Source organism: Typha angustifolia, chromosome 5, assembly GCF_048772165.1.
Source record: "Typha angustifolia cultivar Huaian chromosome 5, ASM4877216v1, whole genome shotgun sequence".
NCBI classification, from domain to species: Eukaryota; Viridiplantae; Streptophyta; class Magnoliopsida; order Poales; family Typhaceae; genus Typha; species Typha angustifolia.
Window position 1 is genome coordinate 370,177 of NC_133243.1, and position 26,075 is coordinate 396,251.

Here is a 26,075-nt window from a genome sequence, read left to right on the forward strand (position 1 = left end):
ATGCTGAAGAAGTGGAAGAAGCTTACAGTTGCACCGAAGAGCAACAGCAAGAGCATCAACTTCCTCAAGAAGACCCTCTCCTTCTCTGATACTTGTTCATCTCTCCCCGCCGCCATGGCCGCCGCCGTTCCAAAAGGATTCCTCGCCGTATGCGTCGGCGAGGAGATGAGGAGGTTTGTGATCCCCACAGAGTACTTGGGCCACAGGGAATTCGTAGAGTTACTGAGAGAAGCAGAAGAAGAATTTGGCTTTCAACATGAAGGTGTGCTAAGGATTCCATGTGAAGTGTCTGTCTTTGAGAGTATTCTAAAGGTGGTAGGGAAGAAGGACTCCTACTTCTGCTGCTCTTCAGAAGCTGAGATTGCTCAGCCTCATCACACTCACAAACCAATGTGCAGATGACAAAGGATTACTATCTATCATCATCTCTGCTACAATGATTACTGTATGCTTCTTAATATTCTTTTGTAAGTGCAACCTTTTTTTTTTATATTTTGTCCTTCTAATGTTAGGTTTGTACTTCTAGCAGCAGTGATTTAAATGTATATTATCATTCCTCCAAGAAAGCTGATTCATATGATTGGAATATAGATGATTGGAATAGGCAAAGGAAAGAGCTGTTGAGAGTGGACATTAAAATAGATATTATAAAAAGACTTACAATATCCTTATTACTTGAATAAACAAAACATTCTGTTTAGAACGCAGGGATAACAATACAACAAAGATGAACAAGATTGCAAGCCTCAAATCAACCAGTTTCCAATTCCACACACAGTACTCTATCAGACACAAGATTTTTTTTTTTTTGGGAAAAAAAGGTTAATTATTAAGGGGGAACAAAATATTCATATACAAATTCAGTGTTTTGTGATCAGAACCCATCATGAGTTGCAGATTCAGGAAGTATTTACAGCAAAAATCGAAGAACAAGAATTAAGTGAAAAAAATCAATAGGGCGCTCCAAGTACAGCAAGCTTTGAGTTATAAATGAATCACTCCAAGTATAATAATCGATTGTAAATTTGATGATAATAGGTACACTTTCACCCACTCAGAATGTTTCCTCCTTAAATTTTAATGAACCAAAAAATAGAAACCCACTTCACCCACACAAGAAAATAGAGAGAAGAAAAGAAGAGGGGTAAAAAGGAAGCAAAAAATGTTCTATACAGAACTACAAAGTAAATGAATAGAAGCCAAAAACAGGCAAACCTCTATGACCATGAATCAAAAATGTCATGCAACTGTATGAAGGAAGAGGTGGGAGCCATTAAGTGCCTCGAGAGCCCTAGATGACTTGACTTTGAGCTTCGGATAACAAACTACTTTACATGATAACATATCCACAGTGATGTTTTCGCTACCTTCTGTAATGCCAGCTTAACAGCCAGCAGCCTTTAGAAAGTTATCAAATGGGCTTGATGCTGGGAGCTTGAGAAACTGGTGGTGGGATTGAATGTCATTATGCGCTACCTTTGTGTTTTCTCCAGACAGATTTTGTTGGTAGGCATCCAAGTTCGGCTGAAGAAAAGGATTTGTATTCTGCATATTGAAAATACTCGTATTGTTAGCACAATGAAGAAATATTTTGTTTTACACTACAATTGGACCAAGGATTTTAATTGCTGCTAGAAGTAGAACAACTAAAGCTAGAGTGGTGTATGGAAAGTAACAGGTAAGATAATGGGGAGAACCATTGAACACTGGGAAAAGGAGATTGATATTTGTCTACTAAAATATAAGTCCATGCATTATCTTATATAACTATAGATTATTATACCTTATCGAGCTGCTCTGTAAACAAATATGGGTACTCTCTCCTCTCATACTGGTCATGCGACAAGCCACCAAGAGAATTTTCCAGTATTTGCTGCAAACTCATGAAGGCAGACATCTTCTGTTGTTTTTCACTAAGAAGAGCCTCACAGTGACTAGTCATTTCTTTAAATGGCATATCAGGGGTAGTTGATACTGAAAACCTTCCCACTTGAGATACTGTATCTACCACCTGAAAGTATAAGCAAATACAACTAGAAAATATAAATTAACACATCTAATGGAACAACGAGAGAAAGTTACAATGTGACTTTCTTTGCAGACTAGCAGATAATACAAATGATGTAACTTTATTTTATTGGCAACTAAGTAAACAAAACCCTATTTTATTTATGTTGATAAATTTTTGTAAAGAGTATGATACAATAGCAAAGTTTTTAAGTCAATGATACAGCGTTCTAGTGTTCAGGTGTTTGAACGCACTTGCGAGTCTGATACTTTGTTCTAGCATTCCGACGTTCGAACAACCTTTAGAGGCATTCAAACGCAAAATCCCGAGAGGAGTAGCATTTAATTGACATTTGAACGGGCCTAGATGCGTTCGAACGCATTTTCCCCAGGGCGTTCGAATGCATTTTCCCCAGAGCAGTGATCTTTAACAAGAGTTCGAACAGCCCTTAATGCATTCGAACGCATTTTCCCCAGAGCAGTGGGCTTTAACAGGTGTTTGAAAATTCCAGATGCATTCGAACTCATCTTACGAGACGGAAGAAAATAATAGGTGTTTGCGGGCATTCAAATAGCCTTGGTCATTTGGACTATTTTTACTAAGTGCGTTCGAACGTCTCTTCATGCGTTTGAACACCTTGACAAAATTAATCAATTCTAGACTAACTTAAACTCGGTTTTGCATCTATCTTTGAAAACCTATATAAGTCCTCAGCCTAGAAAATAGGTGTGATTGAAGAATGAGAATTGAAGCTTTGGCAAAGATTTGAGTGGAAGTTCTTCATTGATTAAAAAGCTACAAGATTTGAGAGTTCAAAGATTGTTCTTGATTGTTACAACATTGTGCAACTTATCTTGAGGATTATTGAGACAAGATTTGTTCGATCTTAAAGTTCAAAGAGATTGGTGCAATTAACCACTATAAGCAACTCATTACGAGTTCTAGCGAACAAGAGATTTTCAGATATAGACGTGGTTTTAGCAAGTAATCTGTAAGCAGTTCTTGTACTTGTTTTTAATTAGTGATTGATTGGATCCTAGCAAAAATGATTCGTGGTTTTTACCCTAGTTTGGAGTTTTTCACATAAATCATGCGTGTTTGCATTCTTATGTTTAGCTTTCATTGTTTATCGTCAAGTTTATTTGTTAAAGGTCATATAGTTGAGCTTAAGGTTTTTCGTAGAACCTTTTCAATTGATAACCACTTGATGAGGAAATATATGTCTATACATGCACATGCACATGCACACATAAGACACAATCACACACGTAATGCAATCCAGAATTTTGGAAATAACCACTTGATCAAGAACAAAAAAAATCATTATATTTCCCTTTTAGCAAACCTACATGTACACAAAGCATCAAATTATGATTCAACATTGTCTAGTGTAGGAATTGGAAAAAAAAATGAGAAAGAAGAGGGCACATGTGCACTGCACGTGCAACCTCCCTCCCCTCTCCTTCTGAGTCACACAACGGGAGTGGCTGCAAGATTTTCCGCCACTCTGAATCAAATTTGCATTAAGATTAGGATCAAAACCTAACCTATAATAAAAACTCTAATCCTATTCACTCACCCTAGGACCCCTTATGTCCTTTCTTGTTGTTGTTCTTCTTCTTCTCATTGTAGAAGCAATTGCAGACCACCACGCGACTCGTCGATAAGCCATCTCCCACCCTTTAAATTTAATTTAAGTTAAAAAGTTAGAATAAAAATACCTATTTTTGAGGTGAAACGGCGTCGTTGGTGAATCAAGCCGGCCGACGGCTTTGGGTTGCTGTCACTCGTGTGCCAGAGCTTCATGTCATTGGCCTCATGCCATAGGCGTGCTTCCCTAGAGCCCTCGTGGCTCGATTTTTGGTAGAAGCCAATTTCATGGCCGTCGGCCATAGAGTCGAGCTGCTTGTTGTCAACGACGACTTCTCCATCTCGTGTGGTCTACGTGGTCACGAGAGTGTCGGGGTGCTTGGGGTGTGGCCAATGGACTGTCAACGACGGTGGTCGCCAGTGGACTCTCTCTCTCCTTCTCTTCCTCGCGTCGATCACCGTGGGGAGAAGATTTGGTTGGGCTCGGGTTAAACCCGAGCCAACCTTTTTATTTATTTTGTGGGTTCGGGTTTGGATTTCGGATCCAAAGACCCTACCATTACAATTTGGTTGGGCCTTGGCCTAGCCCAATTAATAGATTGGTGTGGGCTACGGGCTAGCCGCAGTCAAGCCCAATCTAATGGGTTTAAATCAACCTATTTTAACTATTTATTTAGTTTTAAATCTTAGAAATCATGATATTATTTTATTTGAAATTTTATTATTATTTATTATAAAATGTGGTGACTTTTAACATGCAGACTAGAGATTAGAATTTCAATTGTTTTACCTAGACTAAGGTGAGTGGGTTCACTCACATATTTATTGATGTTGTGTTTTGTACCTTTTATCATACTACGTATATCTCTATGCGCAAATTATTTATTATATTTTCTATGTGCAATTTAATTACTATAATTTTGTGCATAAAATATATCATTCAGTGCATTGCTATACTTCATGCAAATTGTAAATTTTAGTGGAAAAAAATATAACTAGTATTTGCTATGACTTAGAAAACAGTCTCGGAATAAATCGCTTGCGACTTTTTACGTGACTATAGTCTATTTGAAAGTCCAGGAGAAAGTTTTATTTTAGATCATTACGATGACTTGCTTAGGTGACTCTGGTGGGGTTAAAAAACAGTCCCAGGTTAGATCGAAAGACTTCCTAAGGTAACTTTAATATCTCTCAATGATTAGTGAAAGAGATAGGATGGGTTTATCACATTGTGACACCTCCCGGTGACCATAACTAGATCAGTTATGAGAAAAAGATCCGAGCGTCATCTCAAGGTGACTTCTAGTTGATACGGATCTACAGGATATAGACCTAATTGAGACAAATGGTATTATTATTATTGAAAAAATATTTAGTATGTCGGAACTCAGCATGTCATGAGATATAACTTTCTGTTATCATTATTGTCGTTATTATTGTTACTTTAAGAACATGCTTAGTGGAATTGTCATTTTTATATCGCTGGATATAATTTTATTCAATGTTATAAATTTCAGATTTATTTGGCTTTTGAGTAAATTCCACTCACTGAGCTATAGTTGTTATCTCATCGATTTTTTTCCTTCTAATATTTTAGGTAATGATCAGCTTGGTGAGTGAGATGCATAGGAATCCCACCTCCACTTAGGACCAACCCCTTTACGTTTTAGATTACTTATTAGTTTAATTTGTTTAGAGACACATTAATGATGACATTAGTTATTTTCATTATGATTGGGTTAAATTATATAAATCAAATTCTTTTCTTTCTTATTATTGTGTACTTAGAAAGTATTTGTAAGGCTTCGTGTATCTCAAGCGTATTAAGGTACAGAGCCTCATAATTCCGATATTGAGTCGTGACATCTAATCTCTAAAGAGTCATCATTGGCTTCTATTTTATTCCTGTCACCTTTCTTTTCATACTTGGGTATATATACACTTCCTATTAGGTTGCTTTTCAAAAAACTTTGGCATATTCATTCCTTCATAAGTTCAGCGACTCAAGTTTGATTTGCAATATACAAAAGCAAATGATAGAAATGGGAATAATAGACATAAAAAGAAACAAGAAAAAGAAAAGCTGCTAAAATGACCAAATTCTAGCAAAGATGATTAACTCTATTATCTCTGTATCCCTTTATTTTCTACCTCCTTTTTTCCTCCACCACACAATCACCATCATAATTCATATGTACCATTTTTGTCTCCACCATTACGACCACCATGACAATCAAATTTCTCTCACCTCCTGACATTTCCTTTCTTCCTATCTCTGTCTCCATTCTTCAACTACTCCTAACCCCTCCCTAGACTATCTCTTCCAAGAAAATGATACAAGCATCATCAATAAACTGCAACACTGCCACTATGTATTTAAGTGAAGACTGAAGATAAAAGGCACAGAAAGAAGAGAAGATGGAGAGGTGGCAGCAGAGAAATGATAGTGGTCATTGTGGTGGTAGCAAAGGTAGTGTTGATGGTCACATCAGTGTAGATGATAAAGAAAATGTGTGTCTTATTGTTATTTTGATCTAATTTGATAGAATATGTGGGTACACTTGAACTTGAATAACGACTAATAATTTGGGACTCTTCACAAATTCCAGAGTTTGCCAAGTTGAAACTTCTGATGATCATAATTTTTTTGCACTATGATGGTTGATTTACTTGAAGAACTCTAAATATAATCCAAGACCATGATGGATACAATTGTTAGGACCAGCAAAAATCATAGTTTTAACATTTGACAACTTGAATGAGATGATTCTCTATAACAGCAACCAAAGCTATCATCCCTATTAGTTAGGTCAGCTATAGCCTATATGTATGCTTCTCCTCCATTCATCTCTATCTAGTGCAAAAATTTATGTACAAATCAAGTTCTATCATGTCTTACCCAACTACTCACATGTTAGTTTTGGTCTTCCCTTACAATCAAGGGAACTTCTAATTCAACAGGATTCTGTAGATTAAAAGATTTCCTAAAGTTTCTCAGAATAATTTTTAAAAAGAAAAATTATATGGAAGCAAAGCAGGGAGAAACAAACCGTTTCTAGTAGCTGGTTGACACTCAGAAGATTTGATTTGCCTGTGGACATCTGCAAAGTAGGAGCTTCTGGAGTTTCAAATACTTCACCGAAGAGGTCATCGTCGTTTGAGAAGGCAGCAAACATGACCTGCAGAATAAGTCAGCACCTTTACATGAACATGTCAGCAGATAAACCAAAGTAGCTTGATGTTAAGCACCTGCTCTTGGCATCCATAATCCTTGTTAGAGCCAAAAGGAGTAATCTTTCGCGGTGCTTCAAACTGAGCACCAAATGAGCACAGATCATCAGGCAGAAAATCACTTAGCAGTTGCTTTTGTATAATGGCCAATTCCGACTACAGAGACAGATACAAATCAACAGGTACAACAATAAGATGAGGACCAATTTCACCAATCTACTATGTAAAAACTGAAAGATAGTTTACAGGAGATAGTACATCTGGTAAATCTTCTATGCTGTTTATAATCATAGAAACCACAGATTCTTTTGAGTGGCTTTCTGTCAGTTCTACTGCTGAAAGAGACTCCAAAGCACAACTCTCATCCTCTTGTGATCCATAAACTTTTAACGAAATATTATATGCATTTTTCACCACCTGAAGTTTGCAGTCTTCAACCAAACAAAGAAATGGATCAATCTGGAACACAAAGATCAGCATTTAGCACTATGGTTTTATCACAATCAATAAAAAGGTTTGAAATCACATATTTCATAATAGATATTCTAGACAACAATGGCCGTGGCACGTGGCACGTGGCATGTGGCACGAGGGGTGCCGCACGACACCCCTCCTAGTAGCGATTTGCTTACTGTCGATCTCGTCGTTGAGTTTTCTATTGCCACCGACCTTGTTGTCGCCGTCGTTCATGTTGCTGGAGCTCATAGATGAAGGTGCCGCTTGACTGACACAGATGCCCTAGCTTGAGGAGGAAGAAGACCTCGGGTGAGTCAAGGTGGGTGAATAAAAACCTAAGTTGCGGATCTAGATCGACGATGAGGTTGGTGGTGACGACGACAACAAAGTTGAAGAATGAAGGTGAGTAACCTCCTTTCTCTACCTCTCTAGCGGCATGGCCAGCAAATGTCGTGGTACGTGCCGTGCCATGTTGTGCTTACCGATGGTCGACATGGCTATCCTTGATTCTAGACAATAACCACATAAGCCCAAACATTGCAGGATGTCCACAAGTACTAGAAGAACTAAGCTTGAGCCAGCAATGTAAAGATGCAGCTAAACATGAAGTGAGCTGTAGGCTGTAGCATAGCCCAAACAGGATTATGTGTATCCATATAAAGAGTACAAGAATCTATGGGAGCTAGCTTCTTTAAGGCGATTTCAGAAGAAGCACATGAAATTTATCTCATAATGTGCATAAACCCTGTTTATTACTTAATAAATTATTCTCTATTGATCAGATACCCACCAAAGAATTAAATAACAAGCCAGTCTTATTCAGAGCACCTTATTGAAAGCATTCTTAATGAAACAAAGTGAACTCTGGCAAGATCATGAGGATTAATCACATACTGTTTTCTCATTAAGTGATGATCTAACAATTGGGATAAGAGGTGCAACATTGAAAGCTCTTGCAGAGAACACAATCATAGATGTTGCCAGCGTAAACAAGGACCGACAACGTGATGGAGGCAGTGAACCTACAAAATGAAAAATCATATATTTGAGAACAACTTTTTAGTTAATAAGATATTTCTATGATCAAGAAGATTTTCATAATGCACGGCAGCAAATAGCTGTAATATAAAGTGATAAGAGCAACCTAAATTGCCACATAGCGTTGGATGACAATCTATAATCACTAAATGATAGGTACTTTGAGCAGAATATAATTCTCCAAAATGGCAAAACCGCATAAGAGACTAACATACACAATTCTACAAGCTAGTTATATATAACTATGATCAAACTAGTTGTTGTCTCCAAAATGTTGTTAACTAGAAAAGCATTTAAAAAGTTCTAATGGCCAAGTCTAGGAAAATATCGAGGAAGAATTAACCCAATATATGCACCTCACATGCTCTTCATTGGACTATTGTCCATATTTAAAGGTGTTAAAATATAAAACATAAAATCTTCCGTTCTCTAAAAGCTTAAGGCCTCGTTCATTTGTAGAAAAAAAAAAATCTTATTCTAGCAAAAACCTCTTTATACTAGATAGTAAGTAAGCAATCACTTATCTTAATACTAGTTTACTAATATCTATTTCTCTCTCCTGTCCTCTTTCATCAATATTTTTATATTTGCTGAGTACTATTTTACCCTTAAAATAATACCACTTCATTCAGCTACCATTTTAATCACTCTTTCTCTTCTCTTTTCTCTTTCTTTTCTCTCTCCTCTCCTTTCCTCACCTATATATATTATAAAGGGTATTTTAATTATTTGTCAAACTATTATTTCAACTTTATATCACATCAAGTTAATTACACATTATATAAACATCATAATAGTTTATGTAAATATAACAAATAAGCATAGCACCAGTATAGAATTTATTATATAGGTAAACATCTCCTAAGCTTTTAAGCTTTTAGAGCAATTGGTGAGTCAACAAAAGGAATTCTAAATTACAACTTCAAGTCTTCAATAAAGTCTATGGTCTTCGCAAAAAACTACTTGATTCTCTTCTCTGTTCAAGAAGGCAGAAACGATATCACTTTCTATGTTGGTTGAGGTTTCTAGGTACTTCTCTGACAGGTTAAGGCTAACCAATGGGCTCTATCACCAAATTCTATCTTGTGCTTCACCTTCTTTTGGATGTGAAATTTAGATTAGCTTACCAAATATTACAAACCAAAAAAGGAGACTAAATTACTTTAAATTTAGAAGCTTGATTGAAGTCATTAAACTTTATTAGCCCCAGCAATTACATGCATAAAACATACTTTAGTATAAAAAATTGATAGAAATAGTGAATGTCTGCAAATCCTGGTGGGCAATGCCTTTATATCTTACTCTTAAGTAGATCTCCAATTAAATGCGACACCAAATGTGCATCAGTTTGGATTGAGAGAGTCTACTTTTAAGATTTTCTTTTGCTACCATTTGTCATACCATTTTTCTACAGAATTGTTGGTTCATTTTGTTTGTCTTTTGTTGAATGCTTTTCATGGTCGGGGAGGTAAATCTAACCTACCTCATATGGAGGCAGGTGGGTATGATGTCAAATTGTCAAGTCCTGATGGCTTAGATCAAATTAGCAGATTGCAGTCTACTAATGTTTAATGAAAGCACAGAGTCAACTACTTTCACTAACTTAGCAAAAAGTCAAATTTTAGGATTTCCTGTAAAAACTTACTTGGAAAAACTATTGGAAAACTGCAAATACATTATTAATACAAGCAGAGGTCCGAAAGGCAAGTTTTTGAAAATCTTACCCTGTCCTCCAAGTGAAAAGCTTCTTAGAGAGAACGCAAGCTGAAAACTCTGAATAAGAGTCTCATTGATTGATGTCTGAAAGGGAAAGAACTGCCGATTAGGAAAATAAAAAGAACTTAAGACTAGATTAGCCTGCATTCATGATACAGATATGTTTAATATTTCTATTAGGACCAATAAAGCATGTCAACTTGATATCATTAAAATCCGATAGTGAAGGGCTCAAAAGCATCTTAATTTACTCTACTCAGTGATAGTAATATTATCCCAAAAGTTGGAACTTTCTCATTGCATAGATTGTGTAACGTGATTTTCTTGTAAAGTATTGTTAAGCCAGCCTCTATAAACTAGATACTCTAAATTTTATCTTCTAACAACAACTATGGGTACTTTAATCAATAATGGACCTTCCAGAGGCATCCGGAGGCCTCTTTTGAAAAAAAAAATGTTAAGGCAATATTCCAAAAAGCATGAGGAAATATAGCGGCCAAAATGATTCATGGTGTGCAGAGGATGGCAAGCACTATAAACCTGAGGCGCACCTCAAACTTTTTATATTTTCTTAATCGGCAATACCATATGTAATAACAGAAAAAAAATCAATTGTAAGGAGATTAAAGAGGAAGAAGAATTGGAAGATAGAAAATCAGGTTGAGGAAGAAGGAAAAAAAAGAAAAAATGAACTAAAAATTATACAAGTAAAATATTGATAGTGATTTGCTACTATCACACTTAAACATGGGTGAACACCAATCCAAAGAAATGATTACTGGGAGTTCTTTTTTTGATCTCTTTTCTGCCTACTCTCTTTCACTCTCTTTCTCCAAACAAATAATTCAGGGTTTTTATGGTGAATTGAGCTTTAGAGAAGCTTAAAAGTACAATATTAGACTAACAACTAGCCAAGAGTGAGGCCTAAAGCCCATGGCATGGCAATAGTAGCTGAATCCCGCCCTGGCAGCCATAGCAGCTACCTTTTCGAACAACAGTTTTAGTCTTTAAGACTTACATACTGGTGCAATATATGCTATTTCTCATGAAAAGTGATAGATATACTTGAATCATACACCAATATGATATTAATTTGATAAATTTCCCATTTTTTCAGATTTCTTCAAACTGGGGCAAATAACTTGGGAAAACCAAACTTACCTCTGTTGGCACAGAGGGTTGTGGCCTACATCTGCATGGCATGTGCCATGGAAGCACCGTGCCAATGAGGCAATGACAAGGAACTCCTTAATGAAAAGTACCCATTGATATTGTTCATGTAAACAGTACGATGGCTATATCATACTTCAGTACCAGTATGGTAATCAACAATAATTATAGCTGTCTGCTACAGTAACATTCAGAAAGAAATATTTCAAAACAAAAAAGAAACCTGTAAATCAAGTCTAAGACCAATTTAGACATGTATATGGCCAGTTCTTTGTCAATACCCTTAGTAAATGGAGATGAAGTGATTGCATTTAGGCTTTATTTTGCAATTTTTTTTGTAATAATAAAATTGTTAAATGGAAAGGGTTGATTAATCCACCCTCAATAATAAAAAAGTGTGAGAAATTAGGCTGCAAAACATCTGCAGTATCAGTTGCATTCGTAGAATGTCATGTCAACTATACAACTGTAAAATGTATCTATACGTGTTATTGTGCTATCAATGTGTGAGATTTAATACAAGTACATGCTGTCTATCATAATGTTGGACTGCAACTACAGTGTGTTAGATTATTTATCTGCAGTACTTTGTGGCATCAGAATAGACTAGTCAATCCTTTTGTTAATTTTCTATTTTTGCTTGTCTGTCACTAATGAAGGAGCAAGAACTCTTATGAGAATTAAATTTCAGTATTCACCCCTTAATTGCAAGAAAAAGATGCGTCTTAGTGTCTCTTTATGATACTTCAACAGAGTTAAAGACCAAAATAATAGTATCCTCCCCTCCATCAAAAGAGGTAAAAAGTCCAATACCCTAATAGGCTAATATTAGTTATGTTGTAAATGACAATGACATCGTGTAACAAAGACATATTCTGCAAAGACTAACATAAACAGAAAATAAAAAAACTAATGTAATAGAAGCATGGCTTATTTGTTCAGAAACCATGTTTCTTGCATCTGCACATGACTACAAAATAATTTGTGGCATTTTCATTTATCAGATAAAATATCTCCCAGATGATTTATATATTTGAAAAAGAGGAGGCCAGGCAAAAGACATGAGGAAGGATAATCTCATAAAGTACATCCAGAATGTAAGTATTAGATTATTGGATATTCATGCACATAAAATTTTGGAAGATCAAATACAAAGATTACAATATGGCTTCTTTGCAATAGGCAGAAATAGGCATACCAATTGCATTACCTTAGGTCGAGAAAACAACAATATCAAGCTGTAGGTATGAGCAATAGCTTCAAAGTTTTCAGGAGTGTTCTGAGGGGAAATAGCCTGAACCCATATGGAAGACAGCAAAAGTGTGATCTGACGATTGCTCAATCTCAATGAAACTGGTTCCTGAATACAATCAATCAGAGTCAAGCAAAACTCTTCTGAGATAAATTACAGCTCACCAGATTAAGTATAATAAAGTGAAGCTGCATAAGATAAATACTAGGTTGCATTGTACATACTGTTCCTTTGTACGACAGAGAACCATTGTCTGCCTTTAATGATAAAGAGGGACCTTTCATACTACATGCACGGAATTGGGATGACTGAATTTTATGAAGTTTTGCATCATAAGATTGCCCATCACATCCATCAGAAATTTTACTCTGACTTTCTTGGTAAGCACTCTCTCGCAAGGAAAATTTCTCTTTTCTTAACTTCTCAAACAAAGCAGCTGAAGATGAAAAGACAGAGACGGTCCTTGAGAGTGTCCTTTGAAGATCATGCATACCAGGTTGTTCGAGACTAACTGAGAAAGAATAAGGACAAACAGAAGACGGAACTAGAACAATGGAAAATACACGGTGAGCAGTCACACGTGTTTCATGATCAGGGTGGACCATTGCTATGACCAATTGTTGGAAAAGAGCTTCAGGAAATGACTGCAACATATGGTGCAAATTAAATAATTCAGACCATTGAATTACACAAGACCTCTGGCATTAATTAATACATTTATATACCTTATTGTGATACGACAAATTTGGTACAGATGCGATTATCTGAGCTGTCCGATAAACGGCACAAATTGTTGATCGAGCAACTGAGGCAGTACTTGAGATATTTTCTAGCATTACAGCCATCATATCAAGAACGGGTCCAGCATCACCAACCTGGTCAAAGAAGTCAGGAACATTTCTAAGCTCTCTTATATGTAATTCTCCAGATTTCCATCCATCTCCTATTATACTTTGCCAGTGCATATTAATCTTTTTCATCAACTAGTTATCTAACATAAATTCAGACCCAAAGTTTCTACAAATCTCAAATTCAAATTTTGAACCTCACGAAACCTCTGTTAATCTATATTAATTATTAATTCTGTTTCTGTTTAGAGGGCGGCACATCTTTTCATCAATCATGCATTCATGAGCAGTGTGCCAAGTGCGTAGGAGCTTCATGTGAGGAGGCATCTAAAAGGCATGATGTATTGTTGATCCATTGCCTAATAGATTAAGCTTTTGCATCAGCAGATTATCTGACAGTGATTAGCATAAATGTCTTTATGTGCACATAATAAAAAGAAAAATAAAAAAAAGCAAATACACTAAAAGACCAAATATAGGCCAATCACTTTACAACATTCACAAGCTAATAGTACAGGCAAATCTTTTAAAATATAAAGGTGCTAGATAAAAAGGTTAGTACCTTTTTCGATAACTGAACAAGACACTCATCAACTGCTTTTCGGAATTTGTCATTCCATTTTGTTATCTCATCTCCCAACTCCTTGCTGTCCAGAGAAAAATGCATTGTTTTCCTTAAATGCCTTACAAGATCACTTATTGCGCCTATAATTGCTACAGAAGCTTGAGCTTTTGATTGTTCTGCAAGGGTAGCTGTTACTTCGACAATACTTAGCTGTAGGGAAGGCTGCTTCAAAATAGCCTTGTGTTCAAGGTGCTTTATTAGTGCTGATATCATCAAATGTGTATTTTGCCCTGCAAGACAAAGATGATATGAATCAGCTAAAACCACATAATGTCTGTGGTAGAACCAGCCTGCAAACTAAATTTTAGTTGGCCTCTTGATGAAAATATTAATAGAAGTGGTAATACAGATCCAAGTACCTGACTTCTCCATTAATAATTGCATATCCATTAAGACACATAGGGCAAGCCCATCGTTTGATAACCATGAATTATTGTTATCAAAATATCGAAACAAAGACTCTAAAACACGACGGACAGTAGTTGCCTCCTTGGCTAACTTGGCCATATTATGCACACAAACCCTAGACCAAAAGTGAGGATTGTTTACTTCTTCCCTACAACACACATAAAAAAAAGAAAAGGAAAAGTTGTTAAATGAGAACAATAATAAAATATAAGTAATGAAGTATAACAGGACATAGTATTACATAGGCAAATGAATTCCTTGTCCGTTGACAATGCTTTTCCAGGATGGAACCCTAGATATGATAAATGGGGAAGGAGATACATGACCCTCAGCTTTAAGGACTTCGTGCACCCACCGATTATGAGAGACTTGATTACCTTGGTGAAGATCATCTGATTTCTTTTGTTTACCATAGTTTTCCAGGACTACTGAAACAACCTAAAGTAATAAATAAGTAAATTAAAGAACATTGGTACAGAAATTTAAGTTGTGCCATAAAAAAGTGCCTTCTGACATCACAAATCATACCAACCATGGAAAAGAAAAAGAAAAGTGATAGTAGCACATGCCATCAGTGATTCAAGCTATTCAAAATATTCAGGACTAAGCATTCCATCGAGGCATCGACCATTTGCACATGTAACTTTTGTTAGTGTTATGATTTGTAATTGGCAACTCGTATAAAAATGACATGTTTTTTGTAGTATCTAATCATAGAGGAAGAGTGTTTGAGACAAGGCACAAATTATCATTAGGGTAGGTGAAAGCTGAAAGTCAAAAATCAATTTTGGGCTAATTTTGCCAAAGGTGTTCAAAGAGCATTCTAAAACCTTTCAAATACACTCGTCCGAACACCCTCAAATCCATTTGAAAGCATGTGCAGAAAAGTCCGTTTGATGTCATTCAAACTTCTGCAAAATGGATTTAATAGAACGACCATTCTAAGAGCATTCGAAGTCCATTCAAAGCCCCAGAGACTTTAGGATATGTTTGAATGCTAGACACAGCTATTCAAATTCGTCAAGTTTTTCCTATTATTTTGGAGATGATTTCCTAATTTGACAACAATTTGGGGGTTTCCTAGTCTGATTGGAAGAAGGTTTCTCCACCTATATAAGGAGAAAAAGGTTGCTGCATTAAATGGCTCTTTTCGGATCTCGTACACATCAAAAGAAAACCCTGGGAACTGAACAGAGTACTGATTCAAGTGTCAAAGGTACGGGCTGTGTCAACATTGATTCAGCACAGTATGTATTGTTGTCATGTGTTGTGACAAACCGGTGTGCCATTGGCACATTAAATAGCCTCGACATGTTGAAAATAAATATTTAAACCTAAAAAGAATCTTAAAATAGGTTTTCAGGGTTCATGTAAAGTATTTCAACGCTTGATATTAAGCTGACATATGCGATTAGATTCTAATCTCATCATTTTCTCAAATTTTCACGGATCTTCTAAGTTGATAAATAACTTCGGGAAAATTAAAATTTCCCTTTGATTTCTGAAATTTTAAGTACAAAATATATAGACCAAGCACTACAATGAAAAGAGGTATCAAAAGGGATGAAAGAGACTCGAAATTAGGTTTGTTTAATATAAGATATGCTCAATTCTTAGTGGCACAAGTTGATAATTCACTGGCACGATATCAGCCCATGTTGATTGTGCTGATAATTTTTATCACTAGATGTGAAAATCTCATATATTCTACATTTATTCATCTTCATCAACGTCTCAAGGGAGTACTGAGGCTTAGATTTTTTGACTCCTAGGTTCTAGTGGAGTAGACAATTTATTCACAAAATTAGCTCATTGCTGGGCCTAGCCACCAAAATGGACTTTAATCACTTGCAGTGAGTATTGAAAGGTGGGACAGGGTATAAGTATATCTTGTATCTACTTTTATAGTACATTAAAATTGATCATTAAAGAGGATCCATGGTTTTTTTTATCCATAGTTAATAAAGATTTTTCCACATAAAAATTCTTCTACGTGTTTGCATGCCTAATTTGGTTTTTCACTGGTTTTCTATTATCTTCCGCTAACTTTGATTAGATAGTAACTCTACCCTAGACCCTTCTTAAAAAATTCAATTTTTATCTCACTTACTCTTTCAAACTTGACCTTATTGTAGGAAGTTATTGTTGCAAAACTGCAAGTTGCAGATACCCTGCAACATTTATGACAATTTAATAACAAACAATTTGAAACTTTTCACTAGGTTTGTTAGATAATATATAGCTAAGAAAGTGTGCTGGCTAACCTTTTGGTGGTTGGCTTTCCTTATGTTGAATCTTCAAGAAGACACAGAAACATATTAAATTTTGATTTTGCACTGTCAGAAAGAGACACAAATGTAAAAGTTCTTGACATAATGTTTCAGATGTAAGGACATAATTTAGTCAACCAAGAAGCAGCAGTGATTTCGCTCTATTAAAGATTGACTTGACAAATAAAGGAGGTTGAAGAAGAATCAAAAGTTAGGTTGGAAAACAGTACAATCGTTGCAAACAACAGTGAATAGATGAATTGTCAAATAAGTGGGAAGGTTCAATTCATTGAATTCATTCCTTTCTGCATTGTCAATATTTGAGGTCCATCTAATCATCTTTTAGGAGTAACTAGATCTTTCTATTAGTTTTAGTCATCTAATATTCTCTGTAGTGATTTCAATAAATAGCCCAGATTTGTAAGTAGAAATGAGATTTTGAGCGCCAACACTAGCTGATTAAATACCAAGATTAAATTTAATTCCATTTTAGGTATAAGAGATCTAAATATAGTTATAATGGCACATAGGTTAGGTAAGTCTCATTGACTATGCCGCATACACAGCATATGCTCTGCACCATAGTTTGGTGCACACTACCTTTAAAAGGTGCCACAGGGTACAAGTTTATCAATTAGCCATCAGCATGGCATCTTGACACTCCGCTAGATAAGCAGAGAGCCCTTCTAATATCATCATGGATTAAAAAAAGACATCATTATTAACACAATACAGATCAGCAATGTCAGCAAATAGATTCCTTGCCATGGCATAGGTAACTTACGAGCATGGTTAGCACAGCAACAAATTTAAAGCATACGACCAGCATTTGTTGGAGTTACCTAGATACAAATTTCTTTCACAAGAATTACTTAAAGGTAAAGTTGTAAATTATTAATTGCGGCCATATAAAGATTTGCGACTCTTGAGAGGATCTCTTTCCCTTTTTAATCTTATCATAGGAGATAATAGAAAGCAAGGATGGTCGCACGGCATGCCTCATATCGGTTGAGCAATTATCGTGTCAGTGAGAAAACGGCACTCGACAAAGGATGTGCTATTGGCATAGCCTTGCGTCGTTCAGCACAAGAGCGTGCCAATCCGTGTCGCTTGGCACGAGTTGAGTATCAGGCAGCAGACGATCCATAACCGATTAAGGGTTAGTCAAGATAGTCACTTTACTAAATAAAAAGTTGACATGAGAGAAGAGGAAAGAGAGGAGAAATAGAGAAGATCAATGAAGAATTTAAGATCTCTTCTTTAAATCACACCAAAAAGAAAATATTTCTTTTATTCTCTTAAGTGTTTCCTTTGTTTTACACTTTAACAACTAATTTAGGATGTACAAATGATAGATCTGACTTACTTTTGTTAGATCTATCATTTGTAAGGGCCTTTCTATATAGATCTAGCATTTTAGCATTGTATCTGTGAAAAATACTTTTAAAATACAGTAATCAAAAGGAAATTTTGATTTCCCCAAAATTTTGCCCCAAGTTTCAAAAAATCTAAAAATTGCAAAACCCAAATATGTATGAAGAGTAAATGAGGTGTTATCACAAACATGGATGAGTAGATTATCTATAGTATTTGATGTAATATTCTAAAATTATTCTTGTGCTGACAAATAAAATCTTTAATCCTCCTCGTTATTTTACGTTCAACTAGTTTTTAATTATTAAATTATTATCATTTTAAGAATATGTTCAACCCATGTTACTTGTTGAACCATGCTTTTACTTGACTATTGCTATAGTTTTGACAAAATATGTCATGCACAATTATCTACGAATAAAAAACTCTAATATAGGCTTGAATACAATAATCAAACCAAAACATGTATAAAAACCCTAAAAAAAAAATTAAATGTGTGTCAAGGCATGTCGGTTTGGCATGCCTCGTGCCGACAGGGTATTTGCACAGTATGTGCCACCGGCACAGCAATCCTTAATAGAAAAGACCGAAGAGAGAATCTTCCTCCTAAAATTGGAGAAGAAAATGTTAAGAGTTTAAAGCTTCAAACAACTATCTTGTCTGTAGGACTCGAACTTGAGAATAAGTCAAGACGAAGGTGTGGGATTCAATCAGTGGGCATGAAGCCCATCATTGCAACTATAGGCCTCATTTCAGTATTTATTCAGTACCTAGCAGAGGTCTACCACATATTGGCCTTACCATCAAGTGTTGCAGTAATAATTAAAAAGAAGCAACTGTTGTAGCTGACTGGCTGTTATACCAAGTTTTAAACTAGATATAAACATAAAATATTTGACATAAAGCAGATCATACTAGCTTTGGTATTGTGTATCAAGTTTCAACTGCATTAAAAAAAATAGCAGGATAGGAAAAAAGAAAAGTATAAGAACAATATTTATGATTGAGCATTGAGCTTGAGCAACAAAAAAACCTTGATTTAAATATCAATTAAATAAAAATTTGAAGATATTGCTTACATTGTCAAATTCTGATGAGATATGAGAAAGTTCACCCATAAACCAGATCTGCTCATCAAAACAAAGAAACACAGTCGTTGATGAACACAAGAAAATCAAATTTGTGAAATTTTGAACATGTGGAATTCTGCATAACATTTCCATACTTAAGTAGGATATTAAGAAAAGAGAGGCATAAAGTCCTCTAAACAGAAATATCATTCTTTCAGTTTCAAAGAATACAAGAAAGTGGCATAAACATGGTGAAAAACCATATGATTTTTAAATTAGAAAGTAGCACTGCAATGGTCAACAGAAAGTACAAATACAGAATGTAGTGGCAAATGCCTATAGCCTGAGTCTCTATGGAATGAATGCGTGCAGATATCATTTAGAACTTGGATAAATCTGTGGCATGAAAGTATTAAGCAGTCCTGAATGGTTGCATTTTCTCATCGTTTTAGTCTCTTATCTAACAAGTACTTATCATTCTAATCTATTAACTTAGTCTGTTGTTGATGAAACTTGGAAGATATTACAAAAGGTTCTAGTATGTAACTATTCATCACATGTTTCTAGCAAAGTCTACCATAGAAGAAAGGGTCTGTAGGCCTGCAGCACGTAGATCCTGTGCCTTCTCATCCTCTCTCATTTCCTGAGCTTGACTGCAAAGTCTTGGGACCAAGCCTTCCAAATTGAACTGGTATGTCCCATCCACCTGGAATAAATCACAGTTAAAGGATCTCTTGAGCACAGATTTACACAAGCTTAATCAGGTCCTCTGCTATTGAATACAAGCAGAGTGAAAAACATCTGTACACCAAATCAAAAAAATGACCTGATTAGTAACAAAGTCAAACAAGGCATGACATCCTATGATGCGCATTTCATCCTGTTGTGTTTGATCCAATAGAGTGTGTATGATGCTCAATAAGCTGCTAGCAAACAGTGGCCTGAATGAATATGATTAACGAGAATTAATATCTTGAAATCAATCCGGAAGGTCATTTCTCTAAATGAACAGTCTAGTAAATATTAGGGAAAAGCCAAGGGGCAGTAATAGTAATCTCAAATATATAAACAGTGACATTTCGAGAACAAACTAGATGTCATTCAGTGTTAAAGAGACTTGGATTGCTGTACAATGGCATCCTAGTGTGCAAAGTTCCCACCTACACAGGATCTAGGGAAGGAAGACGTACTTGGATTGCCATACAATAAATTCAATGAAGGTCACCATCTTCCAGCACTTGACAAATATGACATCTTATTTTTAGAGTTAGACGGCACCAGTGTGTTTATTCCCGAAGAGTAACTGTCGGACCTTTCCAATCCCCTAAAATCTTGACTAAATATTGTTGCCGAAGTGTCATACACATTTCCATGCCTTGCTAGAAAGACAGGTGTTGTTTGGATAAACTCTTCTGGTTAATCTAGCTACAGCACCATCCTCACATGCTACTGCTAATGACTGTGAATAATTTTTTGCCTAAATTACACCTAGACCCCCCTGAACTATGACCCAATATCACTTATAATCCCCTAAAGGAAAAATGTTATAGTAAGACCTTCTGAACGATCATAAACTCTATAGGGGGTTACACCATTGATGGAAAATTGATTTTACAAAATAATGCTCGACCCTTATAGATATTTAGGCTGTAGAAGAAGTAAGGAAGGTTGATAGAGATTGGGAGATAAAGAGTTAGGAAAGATTAAGAGGAATAAGAAAAAATTAGAAGAAATATCACCATAGAACTTGGCATTGGGATGAGATTGAGGGAGAGAAATGCGGGAAAGGAGAGAAAGAAAGAAGTTGAGAAAGATCGAGAGTTTGAGAGGAAGAAGAGTAATAGAATCATGGAGATCGCAATTAGAATAGGAAAATTTTGGAAGCAGATGAGAGGAAAATGTTTGACAAAGATTGAAAGAAAAAGAATATAAATATATTAGTATAGGTTTGTGGAGGAAGATGAGAACAATTTCAGTATAAATAAAAATTGATCACATGCCATTCACATGTCAATTCCAGACGGAATAACAAATTGTAGGCTAACAAAAGGATCATTTTGAAACATTTGAATAATTCAAGGGATCTTAGTGTAACATTTTTTTTCTTTACAGGGTATAAGTAATATCAGGTCATAGTTAAGGAGGTCTAAGTATAATTTAGCTTAAATTTTTTATACTAAGGAAAGGTGCCTAAGCAGAAATATGTCGCTAGGTAATGATAGATTGGCACATAAGTACCAAAAAACAGCAACATTATGAGACCTTACTACAGAAGTCAATAATGCTTCTTGAAGCTCTGGTTTCATTTAGGTCTCTCTCTCTCTCTATCCTCCTTATCCCTTTCTTTTTCCTATTTGTAGCATTTGCATTTCCATTTGCACATAATCCACTGAATCCAACGAACCATAAATGGAGTTAGCACTCAATAATAACAGAACGGTTCTTGCTAGAGCGAACAATACCACCACCAAACACAAATGGTATCAACATACTAGAGAGAAGCTTATGGACTAGAAAAAAAGAAGCAAAATACTCACATCTGTTCTCTACAAGATAATATTAATCTACGGTAAATGCACACCACAACTTTTGCAAAGCCAAACTGCTGATTTCTCAATTCCCTGTAACATCTTTGCTCCAAGTAATTTGTAATCTGCCAGAGAAAAGAGAACTGTTACATGAAGAGATAAAGTTAATTGACATTATGCATCAGTTACTGTTAGGAAAGACAACAGGTAGGTGAAGGATCTGACTGTTACACAAAGATGCTACAAGATATAAAAAAATCATTGAGTAAAATAGACCACTCCTGTCCCAATCTCTACATAAACAGACAAGAACAAACAAAAACAGACAAAAAGAATCCCTGAATGATCAATAGCACATGAATTCCCAAAAAAGAATTCTCCAGATCCACATAATTTTATCTGGTCTGTATCAATGGTAAAAGGATTATGTAAAATCAAAATAAAAATTAAAAAAATTCAAGAGTATTTCAGCATCACTTTACTGTAGTTCTGTTTTCAGAAAACCTCTGACCTTGCCTTGATATCAATTTTGCCCACACAGGTCTGGTAGAAAGAGTGTGAGGAGAATGGCAAGACAGTAACCAAAGACTATTTTTCTTTTCGGGAAGAAAAAGTTTCTTTTACTATGAAGGGGCAGCAAATGTTAGGAAGAAAAATGGAAGTAAGTTAGGAAATCCAAAATAAAAGAAATGATGCCTAACATATTATGTGCCCTGTAGCCTGTAATGTTCGGAAGAAAACCAGGAGAAAAAAGGATGAGAACACTGATGTCAATGAGCCTTATATAATATAAATTATATTCCTGCTACGATGATCCATTTATAGTTTGTTTTTTCAACATAACTTGCAGATTTTGGCAGCTGAAATACCCAAGAAATAAAAGGAACAAAGAAAAATAGCTTGCTAATGTACATTTTACTGCTACCTATATACTCAATAAGGATTTTCCTTTTTATGTGATTGATATAAAAGAATTCAAATATTCTCCCTCTTAGTACCAGTTACTACTATAAAGTAATTAGGTCAACCTTCAAATCAAGAGAAAATAATGCAAATGTAGTATAATAATGTAAAGTTGTCTTTCTGTCCAAATGTCATTTCCTTATTTTCTTCTGGAAAGAACCTTCTTTAAAAGCTTTAAGTCTTTAACTGATGCAGAAGAAATGGAAGATTACCTTTGGTATACGTAGTGGGTTTTTAGAAGCATATTCACACAATTTGCCAATTTTTCGGTCATTTGGTTCTTCCTCCTGTAAGACAAGTATTCACTATGAATCTATTCTCTCACAAAGTTAGAAAGTACATGACAATTATGCTGAATATATGACTTGAAACATATAATTACAAGCTTTCGAAAGACACATTAATTGCAAAAAAGATGTCTTCTAAGCAAACAAAAAATTAATTATCTGAGGTTAGCATCAGTTTTCTTTCTTGCATCGGCTTTCTTCTGTACAAGTCCCATCCTTTCCTTCCTCTTTGGCATCTACAGATACTCATCCGACCAACCACTTGTGGACTTCTGTTTTTTATCTTGAGAAGCCCTTCGCAACATGACAAAAGTGACTTTGCCATATTATCCCCTCATTACAGCCCAATCTCCTTTTAAGCCATACCTTATTTTTGTGTTGCCCTCCCTCTTCCTCTCTATATACACATTCAATTAATAAGCTAATCCATATGCAATGATCCAAGAAAAGACTGAGGCAGCCCTGGGCCACTACGCTTTTGTTGTAGTGGTTCTAAATGGCATTCATGGCACCCGATATGGAAAGCCGAAATAGCAGTGCACCCGATATGGCAGACCAAAATAGCGTTTTGGTCAGGTCTCACTCTTTTCTTTCTTATTTCGCATCTTTTCATTATATTGTTTGTGATTCTTTTCCCATAGTCTTGCACGGTTCCTAAATTTGTCTTTTTTCATTTTATGCTACTATATTTTCCTTTTTTTTCACATCATTTTTGTTTTTTCTCCATCATTCAGTCCAAAGATCGCCGAAATTCCTACAGTGAGAAGACTGCAGAATTTCCTGCAGAAGGAAATTCGTGTAGTAGTCTTCTCACTACAGGAACTTTCTGTTTGTCTTAAAAATCTAGAAGCAGACAAGCAATAAACTTTTATTTTCTTGATTACTAATGAATTATCAACTTTTAATTAGGTTATTTAAGGTGATATTGTGATAGAGTTGCTTAATTACATAGTTTTGTCTTTTATGTTAGACTATATAGAAGTTAGATAACTTAGGAAAAGTAAATTTATATCATGTTTTCATGACCCCGCCTTGGGCACATCACCCACCATGGCGCTTGCCATTCATCGCATGTCATGAAAGTATGAAACCCCTTGTATTTGCCGTGCGCTTTTTAGAACATTGATCTTATGGTCACCCTCATGTTGATTTCCAAACTAAGAGGAGTTTGATTCCTACATGTTGGATCAATATCAATATATATATATATGAGGTTTTCAACCCCAGAGATGAATGGAGAAAGAAATATTTATTTGTTCTACCTCCTCTTTTTTATGAAGAAACTGGATCCTTTTATCAAAGAATGAGAAAGCAAAAGATTGGTCCAAATGGAGTGCTGAAACTAGCTGCTGCCTCTGAAACATGGGAGGAGACAAACTCGACTTTGACCTGGTAGATAAGCTAGATAAATAGAAATAGATGGGGAAAAAATAAGTGTCTACAATTCAGTGATTCCTCTATGTTCTCTTAATTGATTGCAATCAAACTCAGGCCAAATCTTTTCCTAAAGAAATGAAAAAATAAAGGCAGCACAGATCATATGTGAGCCATTTCTCTGCCCCTTCCATATGAATTATTGATGTTTCTATTATTTCTCATACCAAGTGATCTGGTGCTTCGATAATGGACACCAAAAGACACACCAAGTGGCCTTACAATTAATTTTGCATGTATCCTAGGGTGTCATTCTATTTGTTGTACAACAAAATGGAAAATAAAAATAAAAATCTCCCTTTTAATAAGTTTCTCTTTGACATACTCTAGGCAGTCCACATGCATTTGCACAAGAATCTCTCTACACATAATGGCTAACATAGAAACACTTCATATCTAATACAAAGGAGTAACAATTATAGATATATTTCACAGAGAGGTACAAGAGAAGACCTGTGATCGAGGAAAAATATCGGCTAGAAGCTTCTTATACCGCTTCACCGGCTGTCTAGATCTCGTTCTCAGTGAAGGACAGAGGAAGCACAAGCTACCGCATGCCGGCAAAACTTGTCTTGATATCACACCCATCTTCTCCTGCAGAAGGAAAAGAAAAGGTTAAAAAGAGAATTGATAACAATGAGGCATTCTGCTTTCTTCCAATTTAATTCTCAATTAAACTGAAACATGTACACATACACTGGTAGAAACATATACAATTTAACCATCAAAATCGCATCTTTTTGGGCTAATATAAATCAAAAGACCAAAAAAAAATTGTAATCTAATCGGTTGGAGAAGGTACATTTCACCTTATCATATCCAAATCTCCAAGTTGAGTTAGAGCAGCATTACGTTTATACAATTGTACATCCATGTAATCGCATAAATAGAGCAAAAAAATTCAGCAGAAAATGTCAGAGGAAAGCTGACCGACCGAGACGGATTCGAAGAACTGCGATCGATAGAAAGAAGGACTCGATCGGTGCTTCAGAAGGAGGCGTCCGAGGAGACCACCCGATCTCCACAACGCCTCCCAGGCCCAAAATGGCAAACTTCTCTCCTCTCCTCTCTCCCTCTCTCTCTCCCTCGCTCTCGCTCCTCCGTTGTTCGTGTTTTCCCACTCTCTCTCTCTCTCTCTCTCTCTCTCTCTCTCTCAGACTTTGAAATCGTCCAACGCAATGCGAAGTTGTCGCGACTCCATCCCCACTAAATTAAAATCCGTAGTGCTACGGGTGATTCCTGAGGCCCTCCCAATAATGCTGCTATGCTAGACATAATTCTGGTTAGATTATAACACCTACTAAAAGTAGATAATCTTGGAACAACAAATCTATTTCGATGCATTTGTCATCCACGTACTCAATAGAAACAATCCAGCCGAGGTTACAAGCATTAAAAATTGGCAAGTATTTCAATACCCCTCTAAAATTAAAATTTATAATCTTAATTTAAATACTATAATAGTCCATCTTTGTCTCTTAGATATGATTATGATAGATATAATTATATCTTAATTATAGGAGATACTATTTAATATTAAACTATTTAAATTTGATTCTTTGGAGATAGACTTTAATTTAAATATGATTCTCTATCTCTATTTGTTATTAAATTTAATTTAAATTAATCTTAAACTATCACGAGAGATATATGTAAATAATAAAATATAACCAAATATTTAATTAAATAAAAGTTATTTATAAAGAGATATTAATACCCTTATTATGATATATATATATAGGTAAGGGATATATATATGTCTTTTAATTGATAAATTATTAAGATAATATAATCATCATAAAAGAAT

The 26,075-nt window shown here is 35.5% G+C and overlaps 2 protein-coding genes across 2 annotated transcripts; one reads left to right on the forward strand and one right to left on the reverse strand.

Annotated features, from left to right (window-relative positions):
- Positions 1–402, forward strand: LOC140760381 (indole-3-acetic acid-induced protein ARG7-like). The gene has a single exon (XM_073097315.1). The coding sequence runs from the start codon at positions 1–3 to the stop codon at positions 400–402; it is 402 nt and encodes a 133-aa protein (XP_072953416.1).
- Positions 403–978: 576 nt separating this feature from the next.
- LOC140759858 (protein SEMI-ROLLED LEAF 2-like) lies at positions 979–25,493 on the reverse strand. The gene is made up of 20 exons (XM_073096524.1): positions 25,203–25,493; positions 24,722–24,862; positions 22,760–22,834; positions 21,594–21,709; positions 19,883–19,997; positions 19,634–19,762; positions 19,066–19,113; positions 14,584–14,780; positions 14,294–14,490; positions 13,872–14,164; positions 13,187–13,336; positions 12,686–13,105; positions 12,420–12,569; positions 10,048–10,123; positions 8,180–8,307; positions 7,088–7,288; positions 6,848–6,985; positions 6,649–6,777; positions 1,784–2,011; positions 979–1,545 (listed from the first exon to the last, which is right to left on the reverse strand). Exons 2-20 carry the CDS (start codon positions 24,854–24,856, stop codon positions 1,384–1,386), a joined length of 3,087 nt encoding a protein of 1,028 aa, XP_072952625.1. The 5' UTR covers positions 24,857–24,862; positions 25,203–25,493; the 3' UTR covers positions 979–1,383.
- Between the last annotated feature and the right edge of the window lie 582 nt (positions 25,494–26,075).